This window comes from Pogona vitticeps, chromosome 4 (genome assembly GCF_051106095.1).
Source record: "Pogona vitticeps strain Pit_001003342236 chromosome 4, PviZW2.1, whole genome shotgun sequence".
In the NCBI taxonomy this organism is placed as follows: domain Eukaryota; kingdom Metazoa; phylum Chordata; class Lepidosauria; order Squamata; family Agamidae; genus Pogona; species Pogona vitticeps.
The window spans coordinates 224,170,467-224,197,074 of record NC_135786.1 but is presented as its reverse complement, the minus strand read 5'-3'; the positions used below and the strand labels follow the sequence as shown (position 1 = coordinate 224,197,074).

General features: G+C 43.7%; 1 protein-coding gene across 4 annotated transcripts in view; it reads left to right on the top strand.

Moving 5' to 3' along the window:
- Nucleotides 1-26,608, top strand: part of SAMD12 (sterile alpha motif domain containing 12) — a 292,500-nt gene that overhangs the window by 202,010 nt on the left and 63,882 nt on the right. For 2 of the 4 annotated variants that reach the window (XM_078391614.1, XM_078391612.1), the window contains exon 5: nt 19,775-19,944. The exons of the other annotated variants lie outside the window; for them this stretch is intronic. In XM_078391614.1, the coding sequence (XP_078247740.1) occupies nt 19,775-19,788 (14 nt within the window). In that variant the 3' untranslated portion in view covers nt 19,789-19,944. The remainder of the gene's footprint in view (nt 1-19,774; nt 19,945-26,608) is intronic. 4 annotated transcript variants of the gene reach the window in all.

Below are 26,608 nucleotides of genomic sequence, written 5' to 3'. Positions count from 1 at the left end.
TGTGCCCAGAGCAAGGGGGGTCTAGTCAGGGACAGTCTGAGGCGCGTAGGTAATCTTCTAGGTGTACCTCACGGGGAGGTGCGCTAGTAGAAGAACGTGCCAACTGGGGAGACTTAGATTAAGGTGCTCTGAGGCAGTCTAGTTTTGGCGGGAAAAAGCTGAGGCAAAACTGCGTAGCAACAGTGATCTAGCTTGCCAGCTGAGAGGCCCAGCAGAGGGGGGTAGGCTCTGACTCGATACTGTTGCAATTTAGTGCTGAAGAACAGCAGCAATCTCTAGGGAGAGCTGGTTCTGAGGCAAGAGGGAAAAAAGTGGTCGTTTTATTTTGAGGCTTGACTTTTTAAAGCAGCCTGTTCTGAGGGGGGATTATGCCCTTGACTCGAAGCCAGATGGCAGAAATGAGTGATGTGAAAGACCCCCAGATTGACCAAGGTTCTGAGGATGAATTTGGCTCAGTGCAGGGTGACAGCACAGGAGAGCAGAACCCAGAACTTAGAAAATTGCTCATAGCCCAACAGCATGAACTGAGGATGAGGCAATTTGAAATGGAGGAAAGGGAAAGAGAAGAAAGGGAAAGGGAGAAACAACGACAATTTGAATTGGCATTGGAGAGAGAGAAAATGGCGTTTGAATTAAAAAAACTGGAACTGATGAACCAGAACAATAATAATAATAGGGATTCTGAGGGAGGCCAATTGTCTAAGGCTGACCTGAAGAAATTCCCTGTGTACCACAAGGGAGATTGTCCTGAGGTGTTCTTTTCCTTAGTGGAAAGAGCGTTTGTGGACTTCTCAGTGAGGGAAACTGAGAAGATGACCATCATGCGATCTTTAATCAGTGGTAGCCTGGCTGAGGTTTATGCCGAGATGCCTGAGGAACTGATGAAAGATTTTGCAGAGTTTAAGAAACTGGTGTTTGCAAGACATGGGATAAATGCAGAGCAGCTGAGACAAAGATTCAGGTCCCTAACCAAGAAGCCAGAACAGACTTTTACCCAAGTGGGGGCCCAATTGGTGAGGCTGCTTGAGAAATGGCTATCGCAGGAGGGAACAGAGACCTATGAGCAGCTTAAAGACTTGATAGCGCTGGAACAGTTCTATTCAGTCCTGCATGGGGAATTGAAATTCCAGGTGAGGGAAAGGAAACCGAAATCTGTGGCAGCAGCCGCTGAGATCGCAGATTTTATTTCCCAAATAAGAAAGCCCTTGGGTGAGGGGAAATCTGTAGGTAAACCCAAAGAAACCTACAGCAAGTACTCTCAGGGACCAGGGAAAAGCCAGCAAGGGGGAGGGGCCCATGGTGAAGGGAAGCCCTCAGACATGAAACTAAGACCTCAGAATTTGGAGGGAAAACCCAAACAAGATGAGAGAGAATCAAAATACACCAGAAAATGCTATTTCTGTCAGGGAAAGGGTCATCTAATCTCAGAGTGTGAGAAATTAAAGCAGCTAAAAGGAATGGTGCCTCAGAATTCTAGTGGGACCAAGCCAAAAGCTGTGTTCTGTGTCCAGAAAGAGCAAGGCTCAGTGTCACAGAGGGAGCCTGTTGCCATGGCTACTCAGTCTGGAACAGCTACCTCTGCTGATCAGGCTGAGGAAAATGGTCCTCTTGTGGAGGTAAAGCGCTGCTTGCTGGTGAAAACTGATTCTCAGTTGTTTGAGACAGCCGGGGTGGACGTAGGAATACTTGACCGTCAGTATAGGGGGCTGCGGGACACTTGTTCCCAGGTAACCCTGTGCCATCCAGATATCATCCCTAGGGAGTTTATAATCCCAAATGAGAGCATGAAAGTGGCAGGGATTGAGGGGCAGGTAATCTCTCTGCCAGTAGCAGAGGTACCTGTCCACTTTCAAGGCTGGAGGGGAGATTGGCGGATAGCGATTTCATCGACTCTGCCAGCAGCCGTGCTCGTGGGAAATGACCTGGCTGAACATGTGAAACGGGTGCTAGTGATTACACGCTCACAAGCCACCACAGAGACAGTTCAGGGGGGTAATGATGAGCCAGAGACGGAAGCAGAGGGGAGTTCAGAAGCTGTGGTGGAAACCTTAACCACAGACAGCAGATTTGGACAGGAACAAAAGGCAGACGCCACTCTCCAAAAGTGTTTTGAACAGGTGACTGACGCCCAGCTAACACCTGAAACCCCAGTGAGATTTCTGGAGAAAAAGGGGATTTTATATAGAGAAACCCTGAGGAATATCTCAAAAGGGGGAGATGGGATCAGAAGTCAGCTGGTGGTACCTGAAAAGTATCGCCCCATGATCTTACAAAGGGGTCACTCTGACATGTCTGCTGCACACTTAGGGGTGAAAGGGCCCCTTGATTTGATCAAGCAAAATTGGGAGCAGATCACCCAGGATGACCCACAAGACGTTGTGACATACATAGACACCTTGATGAATGACCTAAGGAGAAATCTAGAGCTGGCAGCAGAAAACCTGCAAGCTCAGAAGGTCAGACAGAAAACATGGTATGACCACAAAGCTAGAGAGAGGCACTTTGACCCAGGGGAGGAAGTGCTTTGGCTTAGGCCCTGCAGAGAGAATAAACTGCAGCTCAAATGGGCAGGACCATATAGGGTCATTTCCAAGATGTCAGACCTGAACTACCTTATAGAGCAGGAGGAGAACCAAGCAAGGAGGGTGGTTCATGTGAATGCCCTAAAACCCTACTACAGAGGGGAACAGAGGGTTTTATTCGCGATAAAAGCAGCTGAGAGTGAGGAAGCTGAATTACCCTTCTGGGAGGGTAGAGGGGAAGTAAAATACAACCCAGAGGAGGTAAAGATCAGTCCTGCACTCACCCAAGACCAGCAGCAAGAACTAAAAATGCTGCTTAGTAAATATCAACAGGTGTTTTCCAACAAGCCGGGGATAGTGAAGGGAGTGATGCATCGGATCCACACAGGGGATGCACCCCCGCAGGCAGTATCCCCATACCGAGTAACGGGACCCTATAGGGACAAGGTGCGGAAGGAGCTGGACGAGATGCTTAGGGTGAACATAATCGTCCCCTCTTCTAGCCCTTGGTCCTCTCCGATAGTCCTTGTGGACAAGCCTGATGGGAGCATTAGGTTTTGTGTTGATTACAGGAAATTAAACCGTGTAACCACTCCTGATGCCTACCCAATGCCCAGGCTAGACAACCTGATTGAAACCATAGGGGGTTGTCGGTTCATCTCATCATTGGACCTGGTAAAGGGATATTGGCAATTAAGAATTGATCCCAGGGATCAAGAGAAGACTGCCTTTTGCAGCCCTTTTGGTCTCTATGAGTTTCGAGTCCTGAGCTTTGGTCTCAGAAATGCACCAGCCACATTCCAAAGGCTGATGGACCAGACCTTGGCAGGGCTCAGTGACTTTACAGTGGCCTACATTGACGACATAGGGATCTTCAGTAATACCTGGGAAGATCACCTGATACACCTGGAGGTAGTGCTGCAGAGGTTAAGTGCAGCAGGGCTAACAGTAAAGGCCAGCAAGTGTCAGCTGGGTAGCCCAGAAATAAAATACTTGGGTCACATGGTAGGGGGAGGAATGATAAAACCCCTGGAGGCCAAAATAGAAGCTGTTCGTGATTGGCCTAGACCCAACACCAAGAAAAAAGTCAAATCATTTCTTGGGTTGGTGGGCTACTACAGAAAGTTCATCCCGAGGTTTAGCGAGATTGCGGCTCCGCTGACCGATCTGACGAGGAAGACGGCTGATGACCGCATCCCGTGGACCAGCGACTGTGAGGCGGCGTTCCAGAGGTTGAAGGAGGCGTTAATCAACTATCCTGTCCTGCGGGCTCCAGACTTCGACCGGGAGTTCATCATCTACACCGATGCGTCTAACAGCGGGGTAGGAGCAGTTCTGTGCCAGGAGGATGAGAATGGTGACCAGCATCCAGTGTCCTACCTGAGTAGGAAGCTTCAAAAAGGTGAGAGACATTTGGCAACCGTGGAGAAGGAGTGTTTGGCCATAGTCTACGCGATCCAGAAGGCCAAGCCTTACATCTGGGGAAGACATTTTATTCTGTGTACTGACCATTCACCATTGCAATGGTTAAAGACAATGAAAACCCACAATAGCAAACTTATGAGGTGGGCTTTAAACCTACAGGACTATGACTTTGAAGTGAAGGTGGTCAGAGGGTCAGTGAACTGTGTTGCTGACGCCTTATCAAGAAGACCTGAAGAATGAAGACGGCGAAAGAATATGGACTATGTGTATATAATGATGACAAAAGTAAAATGTACCTGTTTTTGAATTGGTTTGTATGAATAAAGGTAAATTGATGTAATGTATATGGTAAATGTTTAAATGCCTAAATGGTAAATGTTTAACTTAGAATGTAAGTATAAGTAAGTATGATATGGTATGTATAACTGTTGTTGTGTATTTTATACAGGTTGTTTTTTTGGTGAAAAGCACCTTAGCTTTCCCCCTACAAAACAACTTTTAAAGAGGGGAGGTGTTACATACAGCACTGATGTTACCTGTCTGTCATGGGTTTGGAGGGAAAGTTCCATCCTATGGGGAGTGGAAGGCGGGACATCAGGAGGAGGGGCTGTACTGTATAAATATGTGATGCGTGTGTGGAGAAGCTAAGCAGACGAAGCAGCAGCTGGGAAGAAGGAGTTGGTGTGGGAGTCTGTGTGTCAGACAGGGTACTACTGTGTGTCAGAGTACCAACCTGATAGGTTCAGGTGTCTGTTGGTTAGCCAGAACTGATAGGTTCAGGGTCTGTGCTTTAAGTTAAGGTTCTGTGTGAACCAAACTGTATGTATGTCTGAGTGAATCTAAGCCACGTTACTTTATTTATTCACCTGATTGTTTTATTTACCCTGTTTGTATTTAAATAAACCTTATTCTTTTTATTGTTTGAAAATCCATCCCTGGTCTGTGTGACTTTTTAAAGGGAATGGTTGGTGGCAGCTTAGTGTAACTGTGTGACATATCCCAGTAGGTCTGGGTTTGTCACAGCCGCCTCATCAGTAGTGCTGAAAAAATATCCAGCTGCCAGTCCGGTCAACTGTTGTGCCTGGAAGGGGATGCCATCTTGGGCTCTGCCTCAGGCAAATGTCTTGAGACAGCCCAGCTCGCTCAGGCCAAACTAGACATCACCAGCAAAGGCTTTTTATCCCTATCATCTGGCATTCACTGGTAGCCACCTGTAAAATATCAGTCCACATCATTTTTTTTCTGCCTGAGGGAAAACACAAATGGCATCTCATGTTCCACAACAACAACACCTTCATGAACACACAGAACGTGCATAGATTTCTCACAGGCTTGGCAGGCAATTCAGTCAGTCAGTCATTCACCCTCATATTCCCACAAACTGGCAGTAAAAGAAACGGTTCCAAATCCAGACTAATTAACCAGCTGAAGAGAAGGCCGATCCAAACAACAACAATGTGGTTTTGTATTCTATTTAGAACCTCAGCAGAAACAAAGATGTTTGTTCCGTGGCTTTGGGATAAGTGAAATAAAGACTCAGCTTCTTGTTGCCTCGTTTGCGTTGATTTATTATAATAATTTTAGAACTGCAGAGCTGGAAGGGACCCTATGGATCTTTGACGCCAGCCCCTGCCAAGGAGGCACAGTGGGGAATCGAACTCCCAACCTCTGCTCCGCAGCCTGATGCCTAAACCACTGAGCCTTCCAGCAGTTCTGTATAATTTTAAAATTGCAGAATGCTGGAAGGGATTCAAAGATCTACAGCCAAATACCTAAACCTCTCTCTCTCTCTCTCTCTCTCTCTCTCTCTCTCTCTCTCTCTCTCTCACACACACACACACACACACACACACACACACCAAAAAAAGCTGGAAAGGAAAAAGAAAAATGTTTTTAGTGGTCCAATTAAAGTATTATCCAGCTCTGCTTTTTGATTTTACTTAATCATCAGAGTGCTATGTTTCCTTTTTAATATCCCTAATAGAGACCCAAGTGCATTTAAATAATGTATCTATATCACATGTTATGTTATATCCATGTACAGCTTTCTGTCAGAACAGGGCAACCTACATCACGTTACCTCACGGTTATCGTCATAAGAGTATAAGAGTTTTTGATGAGATGAGACTGTGTGCAGAGTCCAGAATCACTCTTTTTACTGAGATTTCTGCCACAGCTGGAATTTGGACCATGGTTTCCTTTGATTTCCTATGTCCAGACCCAATGTAGATAATGAAGGATATCTCCGTTCCACTCCATTTTCTTTTCTGATTCATCTGTAAGTTAGAGTTACTTTTGCAGTGTCTGGGTTGGTAGAAACATGGTAGCTTGTGCTGTGCCCTGTGCTCTTCTGTGGGTGCTCGGATAATGAAAAAAGGAGTAGAGCCTGTTTTGAGCCACAGGTAAGTGGCTTATCCCATGCAGATTTTTAAAAAGAAAATAACTACAAAGATAATTATTTTAGTTGCTTTTGAAAAAACAGGGAACTAAAAACGTTGCATCTTTAAAATTGTGAATATAATTGAAACTGAAACAGGAAAGTAAAAAAGCTATTTCTGAAAAATTATAAATGAAACTATCTACTTTTGAGGGTCTTGGAATGTTAACAAACTACCTTTTCAAAGGTAACTTTTTGTGCTCTGAAATTGAGACAACTGTGTTATCTACCACCACATTATCAATAATTCTATAAACCTCAAGTTCTCCCTCTCCCTGATCAACACACAAAGAATTAGTTCTCCCTAGAACCTACATGACTAGACAGTGGTTTCACTCATCTTCAGATAACTACTATTCGAGGTAGAATAAGACAGTCTGTTCTGGACAGCAGGGGGTAGAAAACTGTAAATTATCTGGCCTCTGGAAACCTTCCTGTGTTGTTATGTATTTATCATAATCATCCCTCTTAAATTGTTCTGTGTCAGGCACCAAAGTGTCTTGGCTATCTTGGCTGGCCTTTTCTGCATTTCAGTTCCCTGTGATCTCCCAGAAATCCGTCTCTTTCCCAACCCAGCCGTGTATACATAAATCTGCCAACTGAGAATAACACTCCGTGCATCTGAGGAAGCAACTGTATCACAAAAGCTTATACCATAATAAATGTGTATGTCTTTAAGATGCCAGAAGAAGCCTCTGTTGTTTTTGCTAAACCTGAGAGTATCTTGATCAAAGCGGATTTCTTTGCAAGCTCCACTCATTTGCTAGTTATTTAAAGTCAGCTTTGAAAAATCCTCTCGTTGTCGAGCTCCCTCCCTCGGGAAGTGCATCTGGCTCCCTCACTGACTGTTTTTAAACAGAGGCCTTACGACCTGGCTGTTTGAATCTGCTCTTAATTGGAACTACTTTTAATTGACTCACCGATGGTGTCTATAATTGAAGTGTTTTAATGGCTTCTATTTTATTGCTGGTGTTACCTGTTTTGTTCTGCATGTTTATGGCCATTTCAGTTTGTATGTGCTTGACTGTCTGTGTGCATGTGTTTATGTGCACCAACCTTGGATACATTGATGATTCATGCTTTGATTAGTGCATAGATCATAACTTCTCTATACCGCCATTGTGTCCCTGGTTCAATTTTAAAACATTGGCAAATGTTTGCCTCTAAGGAGAGCTTTCCCCATTACAATATTTGTATGTGAAATTCATGTACAAAATCTCCCCAAATGCCACATTGGGCTTCTGAGAAATCTTTTCATGTGTCCTGCATCTTTATGTTCATGTTTCTCTTTATGTTTGGAATACAGTATTCAGTGTGGTGTAGTGCATGGAGTGATGGGCGAGGACTTGGGAGACCTGGGTTCAAATTCTCATTCAGCCATGGAAGCTCGCTAGGGGTGTGGAACTGGTAAAACCCGTCGTTAAATATCTCACTTTCCTTAAAAGCCCTATTGGGGTCGCTATAAGTCGGTTCTGACTTGTTGGCCCAGAACAACAGTATATTTTATGTTTAGCAGTACAGATTTGTATCAGAGCAAAGCGTAGATTGAATCTAAATGGGTGGGGTAAAAGCCGGAAAAAGAAAGAAAGAAAAAATAAATGCCTAGGAGTGTGAGGTTGGGAAGCAAAGTCATACATCAATTGGTGTTTCCAGAATTCTGTAGCTCTTGTCTGTGAGTATACAGGGCACTGGGGCTTAGGTTTGGGAGGCATAGTTGCCATGTTTGCCCCTGCCTATAGGCTTGCATAAATAAGGAGCAATCAGCAGCATCACCATCATTTGATTTTTCGGTTAAGTACCCAAAGCAGGTAAAAACCTATAGTTAAAAGCAATGACCAGAATTCTATTAGGAAATGAGAAGCAAACCCACTACCATAGTGGAACTTTTTGTGATTACTAGCTTGGAGTTGTAAATTTCATTTTTGAAAATAATGGGTTTTCCAGATATACAAAGGGATAGTAAATACCGTATTTTTCCATGTATAAGACACCCCCATGCATAAGATGCCCCTCACTTTTTAAATCCAAAATTAAGCAATCTAAGTCGGGCTTAGCAAGTGCGGGGGGAAAGGGATCAAAGCGCTGCAGGATCGCTTTGATCCCTGCTTTCCCCTCCACTTGTTTTTGTTCTCTCCTCAGCTTACTTCCGTGTATAAGATGACCCTCAATTTTTAGTCTAAAGATTTTAGACAAAAGTATTGCCGGAAGAAATATCAACAACCTCCAATATGCAGATGATACCACTCTGATGGCAGAAAGTGAGGAGGAATTAAGGAACCTTGTAATGAGGATGAAAGAGAGTGCAAAAAAAGGTCTGAAACTCAACATCAAAAAAACTAAGATCATGGCCACTGGCCCCATCACGTCCTGGCAAATAGAAGGGGAAGATATGGAGGCAGTGACAGATTTTACTTTCTTGGGCTCCATAATCACTGCAGATGGAGACAGCAGCCACGAAATTAAAAGACACCTGCTTCTTGGGAGGAAAGCAATGACAAACCTTGACAGCATCTTAAAAAGCAGAGACATCACCTTGCCAACAAAAGTCCGAATAGTCAAAGCTATGGTTTTTCCTATTGTGATGTATGGAAGTGAGAGCTGGATCATAAAGAAAGCTGACCGCCGAAGAATTGATGCCTTTGAATTGTGGTGCTGGAGGAGGCTCTTGAGAGTCCCCAGGACTGCAAGGAGAACAAACCTATCAATTCTAAAGGAAATCAACCCTGAGTGTTCACTGGAAGGACAGATCCTGAAGCTGAGGCTCCAATACTTTGGCCATCTCATGAGAAGAGAGGACTCCCTGGAAAAGACCTTAATGTTGGGAAAGTGTGAAGGCAAGAGGAGAAGGGGATGACAGAGGACGAGATGGTTGGACAGTGTCACCGAAGCAACCAACATGAATCTGACCCAACTCCAGGAGGCAGTGGAAGACAGGAGGGCCTGGCGTGCTCTGGTCCATGGGGTCACGGAGAGTCGGACACAACTAAACGACTAAACGAAATGAAAAATAGTCTTATACACGGAAAAATATGATATCTCTTTGTACAAGTTACAAAACAGTGCCAGCATTCACACTATCTACCACTGCGTAAGTGGAAGTATTTAAGAGGATTCTTTCTGCCCCAAAAGTTTTTAAATGGCAGTAAGAATGTACAATTTCAAACATTGAGATGGACTGAAAGCTAAACCTTAAACAATGCAAATGCTGGTACCTTTATTAGACCACTAAAAAAAATCAAGCAAATGACAGACAGCTAGCTTTCAGTGATAATTCATCTTCTTCAAGCTGTACATCAAGTTCTTGTAGATAGTTCAGAAAATTACATACTTTTATTAAAGTCCCAAAGTCTCATGGCTGTTGCTGGGACCAGGTTAGCATCTTTAGATGGATACAGATTCTGCGGAGGGGAGGTTGTGTTTTCAAACTCCTCAGCCAACAGTTTGGGATTTTTCACCAAGCTCTTTAAACAAAAGGCTGACAAGCACTCTGTATCCCCTTCATCTCTCCCTTTGCCTTCTTTTTGAAATTAATTTCTTGTTTGGCTAGGGAAGATGAATAATCATTTAAAGTGAGCTGTTCGTTGTTTGCTTTTTGCTTTTTGATATATATTTTTTTAGTAGTCTAATAAAAGTATCACCTGCTCCTGGGTTTGTATTGTTTTGGAGAACACATGAGCCTTTTCTGATTTTTGATAAACTTTAAAAGCATCCTTCAACAACGTGAAAATTGAGGGAAGGGACAAAATCTCCCAGGGATTGAGCCTTTTTAGCTGCCTTGGGAAAGTATATTCTGTTGATTTCATTTAAATATTGAAAAGACCGTAATGCAGGTACCAGCCTTTTTAACTTCTATAAAAATGGCGGCATGGGTGGATCCTTATGCTAGATCGGAGAGGGGCACCTTTGGCATGTGCAAAGAAAGACCAATTACAGGCTCCCGGGATACTCCCCATCATTGAATGCCCCTGAAATCTGGCAGTGTGATAGCAACAGGAATAGGAGGGCCACTTTGTCTTCTCAAAACGATATTTTTCAAACTAAAAACAAAGCTCCTGTTCTCTATACACCTTTGTATGACAGTGCAAATTTGTGTACTGCTGAATTTAGCCACAGGAGGGACTCCAGGGGCCTGAAAAACACCCTGGGATCTACCTGTAGCCCATCGTCAGCATGTGAATACTCACAAATTTTCCTGTCTTTGATGGAAAAGGGTGTCTGGACTTGTTGAGACATCCTACCAAAAAAAAAAGTGCAAAAAGATTTTTCATTTCTTCCTGAAAATGAAAATAGCAGTCTTTTTTTTCTGCAAGAACATTTGGAAGGTGAGGGAGTTATGTTGCTGCATGAAATCAAATCACAAAGCAGGGTAATTTTCAAGTTGTGTGGAAAACTCCCCCTTTCACAATCAGATGTTTTTAGTGCTCGAGAAATCCCTTTTATAGTGTTCTTCGGAATGTACATTTTGACCCCTACTTGAGTCATACAAATTGGATGCAGTATATCCAAATATGGAGGTTGTAGCACAGTGATTCTCAACCTTGAGTACCTAGACATTATTGGACTACAGCTACCAGAAATCCTGGCCACCACAGCTACTACTGAAGGCTTCTGGGAGTTGTAGTTCAAGAACATCTGGGAATCTAAGGTCAGGAACCCCTGCCATAGCACATTGGTATAACTGCTAGCTGCTATGAGCATGTGCATGATTTTATTGTGATCCCAATATATATGGGGGTGCGTAATGTAAAATTAACCAAACTCCTCCACCAAACTATTGAACATTTCCCAACTGTATTCTCGAAGGCTTTCATGGCTGGAATCCGATGGTTTTTGTAGGCTTTTTGGGCTGTCTGACTCAACTTTCCCACACACTGCACCAGAGCACAGACAGAGTTCCAACTCCTGTCCTCCGAAGATGCCGGCCAGAGAGACTGGCGAAACGTTAGGAAGAACAACCTCAAGAACATGGCCAGACAGCCTGAAAAACCTACAACAACTATTTCCCAAGTGCCTCCTTCCCTTTTTTGTGTTGTAGAAAATATTGCAGACAGCTTGCTTTCTTACTTATTGAAAGATTTCTGAGCATTGAAGATAGGGAACACTTCAAGGATTCTTCTGTGCTTTCCTGTTTTGAAAAAACAGGAGCAGCTCAGTTGACTGGAAAACAGTGTTTGCTGTCAGTTCATACAACGTTTACGGTGTATTTTCCCCCTAGTGAATTTATGCCACAAAGATACATTTTGCTAAAATATACAAATGTGATTACAATTATTGTTCAGAGGTTTGGGGATATTTGTTTGTTTGTTTGTTTGTTTGTTTGTTTGTTTGTTTGTTTGTTTGTTTATTTATTTATTTATTTATTTATTTATTTATTTATTTATTTATTTATTTATTTATTTATTTATACATACCCCGCCTATCTGGTCATTTCGACCACTCTAGGTGGCTATTTCTGAAAAATGTTTTTTCTAAAGCTGAGTTAGTGAGATCTTGACCTAATTCTTTATCTTAAAACAAAACAAGGTTAAACAGAGCTTATTGCTAGTTTGATCAAGCTGATCAGGAAAAGACTAGTTTTCTCTCCTAGCTGAGGATACGGCAAGTGTTCCTGATATTAAAAGGAGCAATACTGATATTAAAAACAGTGGCCCAAATCTTATTGTGAAATACTATGCACAGTTTTCACAATCTTCTGGCTACCATTCATATGCCTGACTGTGCAACCAGCCGTGCGCCCCACTGCACAGCTAAAGCCTGCACATAGCAGACAGACAGCAAATTGCCTCTTACTGCTCATGCTACTGCTACTGCATGATCTCATGGTGCAACTGTATTCTGGCCATGGCAGGTTTTATTTTATTTTATTTTATTTGAAACTGGTACTGCATGATCTCATGGTACAACTGTATTCTGACCATGGCAGGTTTTATTTTATTTTATTTTATTTGAAACAAGGTGGCAATTGTATGAGCTTTGGCCACTGTGTGGCCAAAGGGCCTGAACGTTATTTAGCAAATACTGCATACCGCATTGGCCCTGTGGGTTACTTAAATTACTTAGCACTTTTCAGAAACTAAAGCGGATAGAGGATATGTGTACGCCAGCCACTGCGATTGTGGGCAGTATAAAGCCTTTGGATTGGCTAAGGCTGCTAGAAATATCAGGATCCTGAACCCTGTATGTTTGCCTAGTCAATAAAGAGGAGTATCTTCAGCCTACAAACTTGATGCTCTAATAGATTTCAGCAATGTGACAGGATGACCCCTAGGTTATAACTTTTTACCCACTCCACAATCCCAGCTATGGAGGTAGATGCTGCTTATGCCAGGTAGGATCCTATCTATCCAGATGTGTTGCTCATGTTTCTAACTGTATCATAGTGTACAATATCAGGCGAAACCCTCTTAATAGGGACTGGTGGTATGCAGTTGTTTCAGCCTTGCCTACTTTTAAACTGTCAAATAACCACCTCTCCAGTTGCTCACAGTCTCAGTACAAAACACGCAGAATATCTAGGGTCTCACTGCAATCACAAATGTATATCATTGTAATAATCTCATAGGCTTCTTATTGTCATTGTAGTTATTAAACATGCCACAGGACATGAGGTGCTTAGGAAGCATTGTTTGATTTTTCAGTGTTCCTGCTTCCTCTGCTGTGGTCATTGTCCAATGTTCTTGCTACTGTGACACCTCTATTTTTCTGCGCACCACCCAATAGGAACTTAAGAACTCTATTGGACAAGACTAAAGACCTATACTGTATACAGTACTATATTTTTCTCTATATACGATGTATAAGATGACCACCAAGTTTGACCCTTGCCAAAGGCGGAGGAGCAGTTAATGGGCAGCCTGCCTCTGCCTCTCGGAACTGCTCATTGACTGCTGCCACTGCTGCCCGATCACCTCCTTCAGCGCCACTTGCAGGCTCCCTTTGGGCAGGGGACAAGGTGGCGATGTGAGCTGGAGGTGAGCCACGGCAGTGGCAGTGGAGGAGGCAATCGGACGGCAGTGGCAACAGCAGCAGGAGGCAGAGGAGCTGCCACGCTGGGCCACCCCACGCAGCTGCCCATTGACTGCTGCCTCCTCCAGCACCACTACTGGGGCTCACCTCCAACTCAAGTCGCCACTTTGTCCCCTGCCCGAAGGGAGCCTGGAAGTGGAGGAGGCGATCGGGCAGCGGCGGCAGCAGTCAATGTGTAGCTGCAAGAGGTGACTGAGTGTGGCTGCTCCTTCGCTTCCGCCTCCTTCCGTGTATAAAACGACCCTCAATTTTTCCTCTAATGGTTTTAGGGGAAAATGTCATTTTATACACGGAAAAATATAGTAGTCTTCCAATCTGTATTCACTACAGTCAATCAGTTTTCAACAAATTTGACAAAGAGGGGATCACTAGAATAGGATGTTTGCACTCATCTCAACCAGGATGCACAGTGCCCCAATGTGGAAAGTAATTCAGCAATCATGATTAGAGATGGGCATGAATGTCGGTTCCGCGGTTCATGCCAGTTCATACATGTTCATACATGTTCATACATGTGGTACCAAAAGTGCCACCCACTCACCAGTTGGAGTGCACTCCTCTCCTCCTTCTCTTTGTCTGTTCAGCTGGTCCCTGGCAGGAGCATGAGGTTGCCTGTCATGCATCCTTGTCTGAGTGGGTGATCAGTCAAGGAGGTGGGCAGGGAAGCCCATGCTCCTGGTGGAGACTGGTCAAACAGCCGAAGAGGAGGAGGAAAGGAGCATGTGCTGGCTTTTGGGTGGGGAATCCAGACGGAGGCAGGGGAAGGGAACTTGCGGCATCTGTGGTGCCATGCGTATGAACTGGCATGAACCTCCAAACCAAGGTTCGGGCCCATCTCTAATCATAACTGGTAACTAGTGAGCTGACTATGGTAGCATTGTTATCACATCCAAGTTCCAAATCAAATTATGATACTTTTGTTCCTGTTACTGTATGGAAATCTGTGATTATTTTGGTCTGCATTTTTCCTGATTTTCTTGAGCACATTTTAACACATTTTCTGCAATGGCTAAATTTGGTTTGTCCTCTGTTGTAAAATGCATGTTTTCTTAGTTGTTTACACTTACTAGTATATAATTCAACTAAAAGATCAGGGAAAACCAAAAGACACCTACCCAGTTTCAATAATAGGCCTGCAAACTATAAATGGGATAATTTACCAAGAAAAAAAAACCTGGGTTAATATGAATTTCTTTTCCAACTCTACTAGTAACTATAAATAACCTTCTTTTCCATTGCAAAGATAATAGAGCAACCTGCAGGAACGCAAAGCTGAGTAAGCTTTTTTATACGTAATTTTTTGTTTCTTTGTTTCCAGCCCACTTCTTTAGATGAATCCCATTTTAAAGCAATCCAAGTTGATGGCTGTCACTGCATCTTGTAGTACCTGTTTTCATCCTGTCTTCCCATATCTGTCTGCCATCTGGATACCATTTTTTTTAAGAATTAAAAGTTCCTTGCAAATAGAAAGTTAGCACATGATGGGGGATTAGGCCAAATTGCTTCTCCCTAGTTGTAGGTGCAGAATTTGCACATAAGCTTCCAACAGAGCAGAATATTAAAAACTGTATTAGCCATGTGTGGTTTGAAATACAGTGGTGCCTCGCACAGCGAGGTTAATCCGTTCCAGATTAACCCTTGCTGTGTGAAACATCGCTGTACAGAAAGAAAAAAGCCATTGGAATGCATTAAACTTAGTTTAATGTGTTCCAATCGGCTGATTTACTCACCGTACAGCAATGTCCCTCTGTGGCTGGCAGCCATTTTCATGCCCTCCCCTCGCTGAACGAGGGTGCAAAAATGGCTGCGATCAGCTGTCCGGCAGGTCCAAAATGGCCGCCAGAACAGCCGAAATGGCCGGCCGCAGCTTTTTCGCACCCTTGGTAAGTGAGGGGAGGGCGCGAAAACGCTGCGCGCAGCCATTTTGGCTGTTCTGGCAGCGTTTCTGCGCCCTCCCCTTGCTTACCAAGGGCACGAAAATGCTGCACCCGGCCCTTTCGGCTGTTCCGGTGGCCATTTTGAAGCCGCAGAACAGCTGATCGGTGGGTCGCAAAGCGAAGGTCGGTAAGCAAATCGCTTACTGACCTTCGCTCTGCGATTTTCGCCCATTGGGGGCATCGCTCTGCGATCGCATTAGTGATCACAAAAGCGTCACCGTAGAGCGAATTCATCGCTCTACGGGGCACTCGTTCTGCGAGGCACCACTGTAGTACATGCTGTGCTACTGTAAATCTGGGCTCAGTAGCTGAAGTTCTGTTGTGCAATTATCCAAATCACGTAACTTTTAGGTCCAAATTCCCATAAATTAAGAAATCTCTGCGGACATTATCTGTTGCACACCAAGGCACACAACTCAGTACACAACAGATAATGCCCACAGAGATTTCTTAATTTATGGCCATTTATTTCCACAATTTTCACAGTTTTCATAACCGTGCAACAGGATTTCAGCCAGTGACTAATGGACATGCTACATTAGAGAAAGGTTTGGTCATCGTCATCATATGCTGACAAGTTAATTCTAACTTACCGCTTACCCTTTTCGGGGTTTTCCAAGTAGAAAATACTCAGAAGTGGTTTAGCATTCCTTTCTTCTAGGGACATCCTGGGACTTTGCATGTTGCCCAAGGGCACACAGGAGGCACAATGCAGAATCAAACTTCCAGTCTGTGGTTCTGCAGCCAGATAACTAAGCCACTGAGCTATCCAGTAAGCCTAAAAAGAGAAGTTTAGGAGATAAATAATGGAATCAGTTCCCTTGATAAAGAGCCAAAGTGTGTCAGAAGGACTGACCTTTGCAGGAAGAACTAGCAAAAAAGATGTCTTTTCCTGAGACTAGAATAATGTGCTCTATTCTTAACTGTTTAGAACTGTTTGTGCTTTTGGGGGGAAAAACAACACAAAATTGAGAATTTGAATAACCAAGCATGTTATCAAGATTCAAAAGATTAGACCTGGTGTTCCTTGCAATTATTTCCTATTAATATCAGCTGGAGGATTGTAACTTGCAATTAATATCATGAACAGTATGCCGGTTTGCTGGCTAACAGCAAGCAAAATCAGTCAGTTATGTATATAGTTCTCTACTATCCAACGTGTAAAAATGTATTTGAGTTCAGAGGTATATGTTACTTTGAGGCTGCAGTACTGCGCAGAGCTACATAGGTCCCATTGAACACAATGAGATTTACTTCGGAGTAGAGTTCTATACAGTTAGACTTTTGGATGGCATTGATTAAGAAAATAACCATTAATGCTATTTGTACTCATTAAGGGCAAGTGAAAAAAATAAAATAATATTGTAAAAAGCTATTTTCCCCATTCTTTTATCATGTGTTTTTTGTCTCTGTATAGAGGGACCTCTTATCTAGTTCATAGATATACCCGTTTGTGGCTATTTCTTTGCATTAAGAGTTTATTTTATTAGCAAGATTTGTGAGCCTGGCCTAGGACATTTTGCTGCCTGAGCCCAAATGATGTCTGCCGGTAAGTTTTATAGTACCTAAAGTCAACTAAGATGTTTGGTCACTTAAGTCAAACATTTCTCCCCAATTTTTGCAGTACAGATATAAAAACAACAAGTTAAATTTGAGAATTTCTCCTTTTTATGGTACCCCTAATCTGCTGCCTGAGGCAGTTGCTTCACTCTGCCTAATGGCAGAGCCAACCATACAGTTCTGGCACATTTAATATGTGCATTGGATCAGCTGCTTTTCCACATAGGGCCGTATGATAAGTGACAAACATGGACTGGAACTCTAGCATGGATCCCAGGATCAGTGGAACCAGAGTTTGATTCAGGACTGAGCAGATCCAGAGACTATTGGATCTTGTCCTTGCTAACCCTAATACTAGTTTTGCAACTGAAGCAGATAGTAAGCCTGTAGTTACATTCTGAGTCCTTGCAAGCTTATAGGCAGGAGCTGGTTAAGAGTAAGTGGGCATTTCGTGCAGGATTGGTGGAAAGCAGCAAGGATGAAGTTGTGTCTGTTAGTTTGAGGTTGATCGACTGTTTGATATACTTGTTTGTGGCTCTTTGTTTGATTGCAGCTGTGTGCTCTGCTTGAAGCACATGTTGCTAAGGGAAGGGGCTACATTTGAGAGTGGTGAGAGGAGGCAAATCTCTGCTGTAATGTCACTTTTACTTCTTTCTCTCACGTATCTTTAGATTTTTACCAAAATGCTTTTCATCAGTATCCCCTAGTCCACGTAATGGATCTCTTCACTGTTGTGCACATCCTCTACATATGATGTGGTTTCAAATGCTGCCATACAAGGCACAAGGCATGTGAAGCAAACAGCTTAAGAGAAGGTACCTTGGAATGCCAGGTGCAGGGGAGGGGTATCAGGAGATAGGTCTCTAGTTGTCTCGTCTGCTCCCAAAGGCATCTGGTGGGGCCACTTTGAGATACAGGAAGCTGGACTAGATGAGTCCTTGCCCTGATCCAGCAGGGCTCTTGTTATGTTCTTATAAGACTGAGACTTGATTCAAGACCTGTATTTAATTCTTTGAAGGGCTGTCTTAGTAGAAGATGGGACAGGCTTGTTTTTTTCGGACTCCATAGGCTTTCAAGAAAGGAGATTTTGACTAAGAAATTCCTGACTAAGAGCAATTCAATGAACTACTTCAGAAGATGGTATACTCTCTTCACTGGGGCTTTAAGAAGAGTTTGGATGACCATCACTGAGAGATGCTCTAGCGGCGACAGAGAGTTTGGCGCTATGATTCCAAGATTGTTGAAATATGACCCAAGCTGGTAGTCCAGCAAGACCAGTATACAGGAATGCCTCACAAGATAAAAATACTGTAATTCATTCCGCGAGTCATTTCGTATTGCGAAAATTTCATCTTGCAAATTTTCCCATAGGAATGCATTGAAAAAAATTTCATCTTGCGAAGCACGGCCATAGAAGAATTTGTCTTGCGAGTCACCAAAAAAACCCCACAAAACGCTTTCGTCTTGCGAGTTTTTCGTGGCATGAGGCATTCGTCTTGCAAGGCATCACTGTACTGTACTTTAATTAGTCATTGCTCTTCATGGTCTAAATTTAGGCTTGCTGCCTCCATATGTGTCAGACTACAGATCCCATCATCCTCATCTAGCAGGGTCCTACTGATTGTAACACACTACTTGTTGGCTTTGGGTGTGTGTGATAGGATCTATAATACCACACAGCTGGAAGGCACCAGGTTTTATAAGACAAGACAGTCAGCTTGTCTAGTTTCTGCTACTGAAGAACCATTGTTCCTGAGTGTACCCAAGCCTTTGTATAAGCAAAACATATGCTATAGCAATCAAGAATGACCCCTCCTGCTTTTCCCCTGTGCATCTTGTTCAATTGTTTTAGCTTTCATAAGGGATGTGTTTTAAAAGGGAATGGATTTTTTTTTAAAAACCCACACACAATAATTGCTTTCTTGCCTTTTTCACATTTGGAAAAAGATGATGTATGCCTTCTGGAAAGATGTAAATACAAATTGCTTTACCATTACCCTTTATTTAAACAAAGTTTAATTGCCATTTCGCTTTTACTGCTGTTTCCATGAACCTGAACTGGCTTATCTTCTTATATGAAGACTTGTGTGGCTCAGTTGCCAGATTCCTGACATGTTCCATACACCCAGCAAACTGCTCAGTAATGACTGAAGTAATATTAACTTTGTCATTTTTGTTTTTCCTGTTCATTAAATCATCTTTGTTATAGCTATACCTTATGAAACTCAGCTATTCATGCAGTTAAGGTTGTACAGCACTGCCAAATACTGTAACAGACTAATGATCCTTTTAACCTGGGCTCATTATAATGTCATGGCTATCAATTGGAAATACGCCCTTTTGTCACCTCTTTGGATTAGCTGCTATCTAAAGATGTTTCCTCAGTGGACATTAATAGGGGATTTTGTTCTTTTAAAGACTTTTGATGGGTGGTGGCCACTAGCTGTGACATAGCTCAGCTGTTTGGCTGGGCACTGGTGGGAAGCAATGTGATATTTTGAGTACAATTGTAACAAGATATTGTGTTTTCTTTTGGAGGATTCTGTGTTGTTGTTTTTATGACCCACGTTGCCTGTCTTAGTGCTTTTGCAAGGGGGTATTTGTTTATAACTTTTCCAACTTGACCAACAGCTGGATAAGAGCAATGAAAGAGGGAGATGATTTCGGCTGATTTTCATGTGTGCAAAATCAGGGTTGAAGTACACAATGTCGCTAACACATCATTAGAAGCATATCTCCTTGAAGAGGAAAAGACTTTATTCTAATATACATTTCCCTCTATCCTTATTTGGCAAAGAACCATTCTTTTGTTTTGTAAATGGTTATCCAGGGTCAGCCTGGCTTCATTTGTGTGTCTGATTTCTCAGGTACATTCTTCTGAAAGATTTCCATACATAGAGGGGATAACACTGTAAAGAGGTGAAAATGCACGTTTGCCTTAACCTGTGATCTGATCCTCAGACTTCAAAGGAGTCCTGTGCTTAAGTCCTGAAGACTAGTCATGAGACTAAGAAAGTTAATTTGCTAATTGCATGAGGTAAGAAGAGCTCCTACTGTGTACTTAGACACACTGAACAGCTAAGAAACTTCCCCTTCTTACGATGGATTAATTTTAATATATTATACCATAGTTTGTAGCTGATTCTGTCTCAGTTCTGTTTTTTTATGGATACCTTTATGTTTAAAGTTTCTGCAAATGTACAATAACTTTTTTTATTTTTGAGAAATAAGACCTTTAATATATGGCCTGGATGTGGTGAGCTTACTGTGATGATTGTTGTGGGTTTTTCGGGCTATTTGGCCGTGTTCTGAAGGTTGTTCTTCCTGACGCTTCACCAGTCTCTATGGCCGGCATCTTCAGAGGCCTGGAGTAGGAATTCTGTCCATGCTCTGTGAGTGGTATGAGAGACAGGGAAGCATGGGAAGAAGGATGGACAATGACAGCCAGCCAGGTTCTTGAGGAAGGTATTGGTGGGACAGCTGCAATTATCATCTTAATTTCCGTAATGGTTTGGAACCTTGCACTGGGACCCAGATGTGTTATGAGGTGATTAAGGTGGGAGCTGTAGACCCATCACCTGGCGCTGCTTCTTGAAGAATCTGGATGTTTTTAAAACAGTATTTTCAAGAAATTTCAAAGGTCGATATCTGTAGCAGTGGTCCCTAAATCCCAGGTGTTTGCTCCACCACACTGGAGTTCAGCCACACAAGAGTTCAACCAGTGCTCTTCATCCTTGGTAAGTTGCATATTATGTAGGCCTACTTTGGGGGAACTGCTTCTCTCCAGAATGACTTTGTGAAATCAAGAGATCAGCTGTTCAGGGGGGGGCTAGAACAGTGAAGGGATGCTATATGGGCATTATGCTGCAGCATTAATCAACACACCATTTTGTTCTGGATAATTCCCCCCTTTTTCTACACCACTGTTTCCTTGTCTAACATGGAAGATCCTGTTCAAAACCACATAGTGGTTCAGTTAAACTGCAGAAGCCTCTGTGCTTCAAGGTCAGAAGACCAGCAGTCATGAGATCAAATCCACACGACGAAATGAGCTCCCGTCACTTGTCCCAGCTCCTGCCAACCTAGCAGTTTGAAAGCAGGTAAAAATGCGAGTAAATAAATAGGTACCACCTCGGTGGGAAGGTCACGGAATTCCGTGTCTAGTTGCGCTGCCCACGTGACCATGGAAGATTGTCTACGGACAAACGCTGGCTCCATGGCTTGGAAATGGGGACAAGCACCGTGCCCTAGAGTCAGACAAGACTGGACTAAATGTCAAGGGAAATCTTTACCTTTTCAGTAAAATGAATAGGTACAATAAGCTGTGGAAAGTCAAGTTGCACTTGACCAAGGCTATGCTCATAACTAGCCTTCAGAGAAGATTGCAGTGCATGAAAGATCCAAGTGTTGACAAGTATCTGTTCTAGAAAAGGAGCAGACTAAAGCTTAACTTTTGCAATCCTTTTATCCTGTTGTCTTTTTTGCGTGCGCGCACACACCCACACACCCACACCCACACCCACCCACCCACCCACACACACACACACACACACACACACACACACACACACACACCCCTAGTACATCCCTTGTCCCACAAGGAACTGATCTTCCTTGGCCATGGCTGTCGATTCTTGAGGAATAGCTAGTAGCAGAAGGGAACTTAAGGAAGGACAGTGCAGAACACTTCTGGAACTGCAACATTTGACTGTAAGGGGAAAAAAACTTCCAAGCCTCATTTGTTTGTGGCTATGGGGGAAACAGCAGGGTTTTATAAAGAGTTTTCAGAGAATAGATGTCTTGGGAGCATTATACCTTCTGCTGAGTAGATGTAAGCAGAATATGGCCAAGCCAAGCACAGAAGGTGAAAGGTGAAGGGACACAGCAAACTCTCCCTTGGCAAACTCGAGCTTTGATAGTATATAACCCAAATTTAGTTTGCTTCACATGCTGTGTACACTGATTTTAGCTTATCTGAAGAAAGGCCACTGGGTTCCGCAGGATGGAGGAAAGTCTTTAATAACCTACAGTTCGCCAAAGGAGTCACCACTTGATAGCCGGCTGATAAATTTTTGAAATTAAAGACCAACCCCCGAACCCCACAGCTCCCAATTTCTTGTCCACAATAGAGAAGTGCCATGGGGCCCTCAGGATCTTCAGGGAAGGGAAATTGCCATGGCTGATAGCATAAGTTAAATCAATAGGATTCCAGCCATTATCACATCTTCTCCTAAAGCCCACGTGTTTTTAAGCACTCTCTTTTTCCCCCCCTTTAAGCCGCTACAGGGGTCTGTTTGCTGCACTGAAAGCTAACATATTTGTTGTGCCATAAGGTCCTTGCTCACAGCTGAAGAAATTAGCATAAATGCTTGCATCATAATAAATCCACTAATCTTGAAAATTGCACAAGCGTCGTTTATCACAATAGCGTGGACCAAAGAGTTATAAACACTGGGAAACAACCCCAAAAGCACTAGAGAACAAGTCTAAAAAGACTAGCACTGAAGGATACCTTGTTGCTCGAGCCGCGCATAGCAGCAGGAAGCTCAGTAGAGTAGGGCCATGGCATCTGTGAGGGATTGGTTCCATTCTCCCCCCATGTGGATGCCAGAAATAGTGGATAAATGAAGCACTTTCCATTTCTCTGGTGTCTGTGGATGGTTGAAAGAGGGATTTTAAGGGAAGAAGAACCAATGAAAAGAGGTAAGACACTTGGCTGGCATGTATCAGGTTTATGTCAGGCCATACCAAGATTTTTGGTATCAGAGCACAAATGGGTGTCAGCCTCAGATTCAAAAAAAATAGAGTAAGCAGTGTACTATCAAAGATGAGCCAAGGGGTCAAGCAAGAAGTGAGAACTACACGATGAAGACAAGAGGGTGTAAAAATTACTGTCGTCCAAGCAAATGTCTAGCCTAAACTTCTATAGTGCTTATCTTGGGGAAAGTCAGTGGCCAGACTAGGTAATTGTCATGTCAGTACTTGGAAACCTCTTATTGGCCTGGAAGATGCACAAGTCCTGGTGGTTCCCCATGCACAGTAATTATGCATAAGTTGTGATTTTACGTGCAAGAATTCCTAAGTAATCAATGGTTGGTTTGACTCACTCATGAGCAGTTCCCTCAGATAAGAAGACCGCCTTGATTTTTTTTAAAAGAAAAAAGTGCTATTAGTCCATTGATACAGTGGATGAAGTTATTGCTAACTCAGAGATTGTACAAATCTAATTTCTGTTGCAGGCATTGTATTCTGCTGTTCCCTTGGTGGCATTTCCTCTCTGCTGTGCCTGGTGTTAGCCATCTTGAGTTGTTCTGTTGCAGAAATAAGTTTTTTTTTCTTGATACGTTCTCCTTGTCAAGGTCACCAGTATTGCTGGCAGAGCATTAGAGTCTGCAAAATAAAGAGAGATGCAGGGCATATCTTGCATGACACAGACATCTGAACCTTCGTCTTACAAGTTCCCAAAGTCCTTTTAATAGTAGCTCTTGCTTATTTTAATGAGCCTCATTATACCTAATTTGTTCAGCTCTCTTGTGCGCTACCATATGGCTTCGGTGGATACCTAGTGAAAATGTATTTATTATCTCATAAAACATAAATAAAGATGTCAAATGCGTGTAATTAAAGGAATTGTCTTTTGAGATATATATTTTATCAATTAACCACCTGGAGCTTCTAGACAAATCTTAATCAGCTAGCTGATGTAGGACTTCTTGAAGCCATGTCTGGTACAAACCAAGCCAAGATATACGTATACAGAGAGGGAGACAGTGGTGTAATTGAATCATGTATTATCCAAGCATATGGGTTTCCCAATCCGAACCTAATTCAGAAAGGGAGATTAGATTATTAGAATTATACAGTTGGAAGGACTCCTAAGGATCATTTAGTCCAGAGATCATCACCCCCCAGTCCGCACCCCAGCGCCAGTTCGTGGCCTGAGCCAGACCGGGCCATGAAGACAGACCTCCCGTCCCCCCCCCCGCAGGCACTCCCCTCCCCACAGCTGTTTTGTGCACGTGGGCAGGCACGGATCCCAACCAAGAAGGGCGGGGGGTGGGTGGGGAAAAGAGTACTGGGTCCTCACAAATCCAAAGCAGGCAGGCAGCATCAACCTAAGAAATGCGCTCAAGGGGGAAGGCAGCGAAGGGGACAGGGATGGGCTATAGAGGCGGGAACTCCCCCCCCCCCGAGTGGCACAGCACAGCACGGCAGCCAACCAGCAGGGCACAGGGCTGGGAGCGAACACCTCGAAACGTTGCAGTAGGGGAGGGATGCCTCACAGCTGATTGTTTCTCGCCAGAGCTGTGGGTTCAAGGCGTGGCGGCGGGCAGAGGCACGAGTGAGAGAGCATGCCTGTGAAGACCAAGACCTCCCTCCTAGCCTTGGGCCACGTGCCAAGGAGTGGGAGATGATGATGATGATGATGATGATGATGATGATGATGATGATGACGACGACGACGACGACGACGATGGTAGCAGAGGGGCCCTGGCTCAGCCACCCCTCCTGCCCGTGCCCGGCAGGCCATTGTCTGTGCAAGGGGTGAGCCAGCCAACCGGTCACCTGGCTTGGAGAGCCAGAACCCGCCCCTCCGCCATCGCCACATCCCCCTGGGAAAAGACGGCAGCTGGCATGGCAGACAAAGGCACCCCCACTGCTCTTCCTGCCACAGGCACACAAAGACCACGTGAGCAGCAGTGGGCAAGCGAGCAAGAAGGTGGGGGCTGGGGCGGGGGCCACGAGTGCCTCGGAGCATCCCGGTGGGGCTGGACGGCCGCCTGTGTGCACGGAGGGCAGTTGCTTGTGAAAATTGCCACCTCCCTCCCGGCTGCAGAGGTGGACTGGGCCACAAAGACAGACCACACACACACACACACACACACACACACACACACACACACACACACACACACACACACACACACACACACACTTATTTATTTATTTATTTATTTATTTATTTATTTATTTATTTAATTATTCTATTTATATCCCTCCTATCTGGTCAATTATGACCACTCTAGGCGGCTCCCTCCCCACAGTTGCTTTGCACGCTTGCCAGCGCTGGTGGGCACTCCCCCCACTGCTTTGCGCATGCGCCCGAGTGCCTGTGCGAAGGGGAGGGGCTCCCCCACTGCTTTGCGCATGCGCCCAAGAGCATGCATGCGCACCCCTGTGCGGGAGGGGCCCCACCGCTTTCCTTGGAGGCTCAGCCGGTCTGTTGTCCAAAAAAGGTTGGGGACTGCTGATCTAGTTCAACCCCCTGCAGATACAGGAAACCCACAGATAGAGTTATCCCTGAGAAGTGCCCATCCTACCTCTGTGGTGGAAGAAAATAAAATTCCACCAAAGAAGGAGAGTCTACCAGTCTCAATGGCAGTCAGGTCCACAGTCAAATAATTTTTGCCATCAGAATATATTGTTTATTCAAAACACCCTCTTTTGTAGTCTGAATCTGTTGGTTCAGGGTATGCTGCTGGAGCAGAAAACAAGCTGTTATGTGCCCTTTAAAGGTTTGAAGACAGTTATCAGAAATCCTCTCAGCTTTTTCTTTCTTAGGCTAAAGACGTCCAACTCACTCAACCATTCCTTAGAGGGCTTGGGTTTGAGCCCCCCAAGTACTGAATATTCCTTTAAAAATGTTTGATTTGATCTGTTGTGGGAGGTCCCCTCTCAAGTGTGGCTACTGGATGTACTAATGTTTTACTTATTAAACAGTTCAGAAATCAGGGCATCCTGGCTTATGTGTATTCAAAATTACAGGCTTGTAGCTCAGTGGTCAAAGTATCTGTCTGCAGGGCCAGAGGTTGGGTGTTCAGTTCCTCACCGTGCCTCCTTTACAGGGGCTGGCATCAACGATCAATGGGGTCCTTTCCAGCTCTGCAGTTGTCGGATTATTATCACTGCATAAAAGTATCAGCATAACTTGAAAGATCCTGAAAATATTTAATGTTGGCATGTTAGAATGTTGTGTTCTAAAGGATGTTTGGTTTTTGCTTACTTGCTTACATTTACATGCAGGTTTACTGTAAAAGCAAAGAAGGCATGGAATAGGACACTAAATTATGAAATATTTAAACCAACAAAAATGGTTGGAAACACTGAAACAACAGTAAAACCAATACCAGTTTAAAGAGTGAATTAAAAATATTCATTTTAATACATTGTTTAAAACTAGCAGTACTAGAGTACTGATTGATTATAATCCTGAAGAGAGTACATTCCACTGTTCGGGAGTGACATGGAAGAAAGAGCTCTTCTGTGTGTCCATTAAACATGTACAGTTTTTTCCAAGGACATATATAATCATAGAGGAGCATAAAAAAGAGAGGCTTTCTGTTTGATGGCCACATTGTAATAGTAATGTATATACAGTGCAGGTACTAATGATGACAGTCTACACAGCTTTCCCGTCAGGGAGGCAGCTGTGTTGATCCATGTCAATGAATTCAAACTAGCAATTTTCATCTCTACAGGAGCAGATCTTGTGCACATGTAATGGATCTTAATTGCCTATTGAAGCTATTCCCTGCTTTTGCATTACAGCACAGATAGTTCATAGCGATATGGTGTGGTTGGGGAAATATATTTTTCCAGCCATCCCCAGTTACTTTATGGATTAAACTATTCAAAACATCTTGGCACTTCAGGCGTATGAGTTGTAGCCCTACTATAGCACCGTATCCAGGCTCTAAATC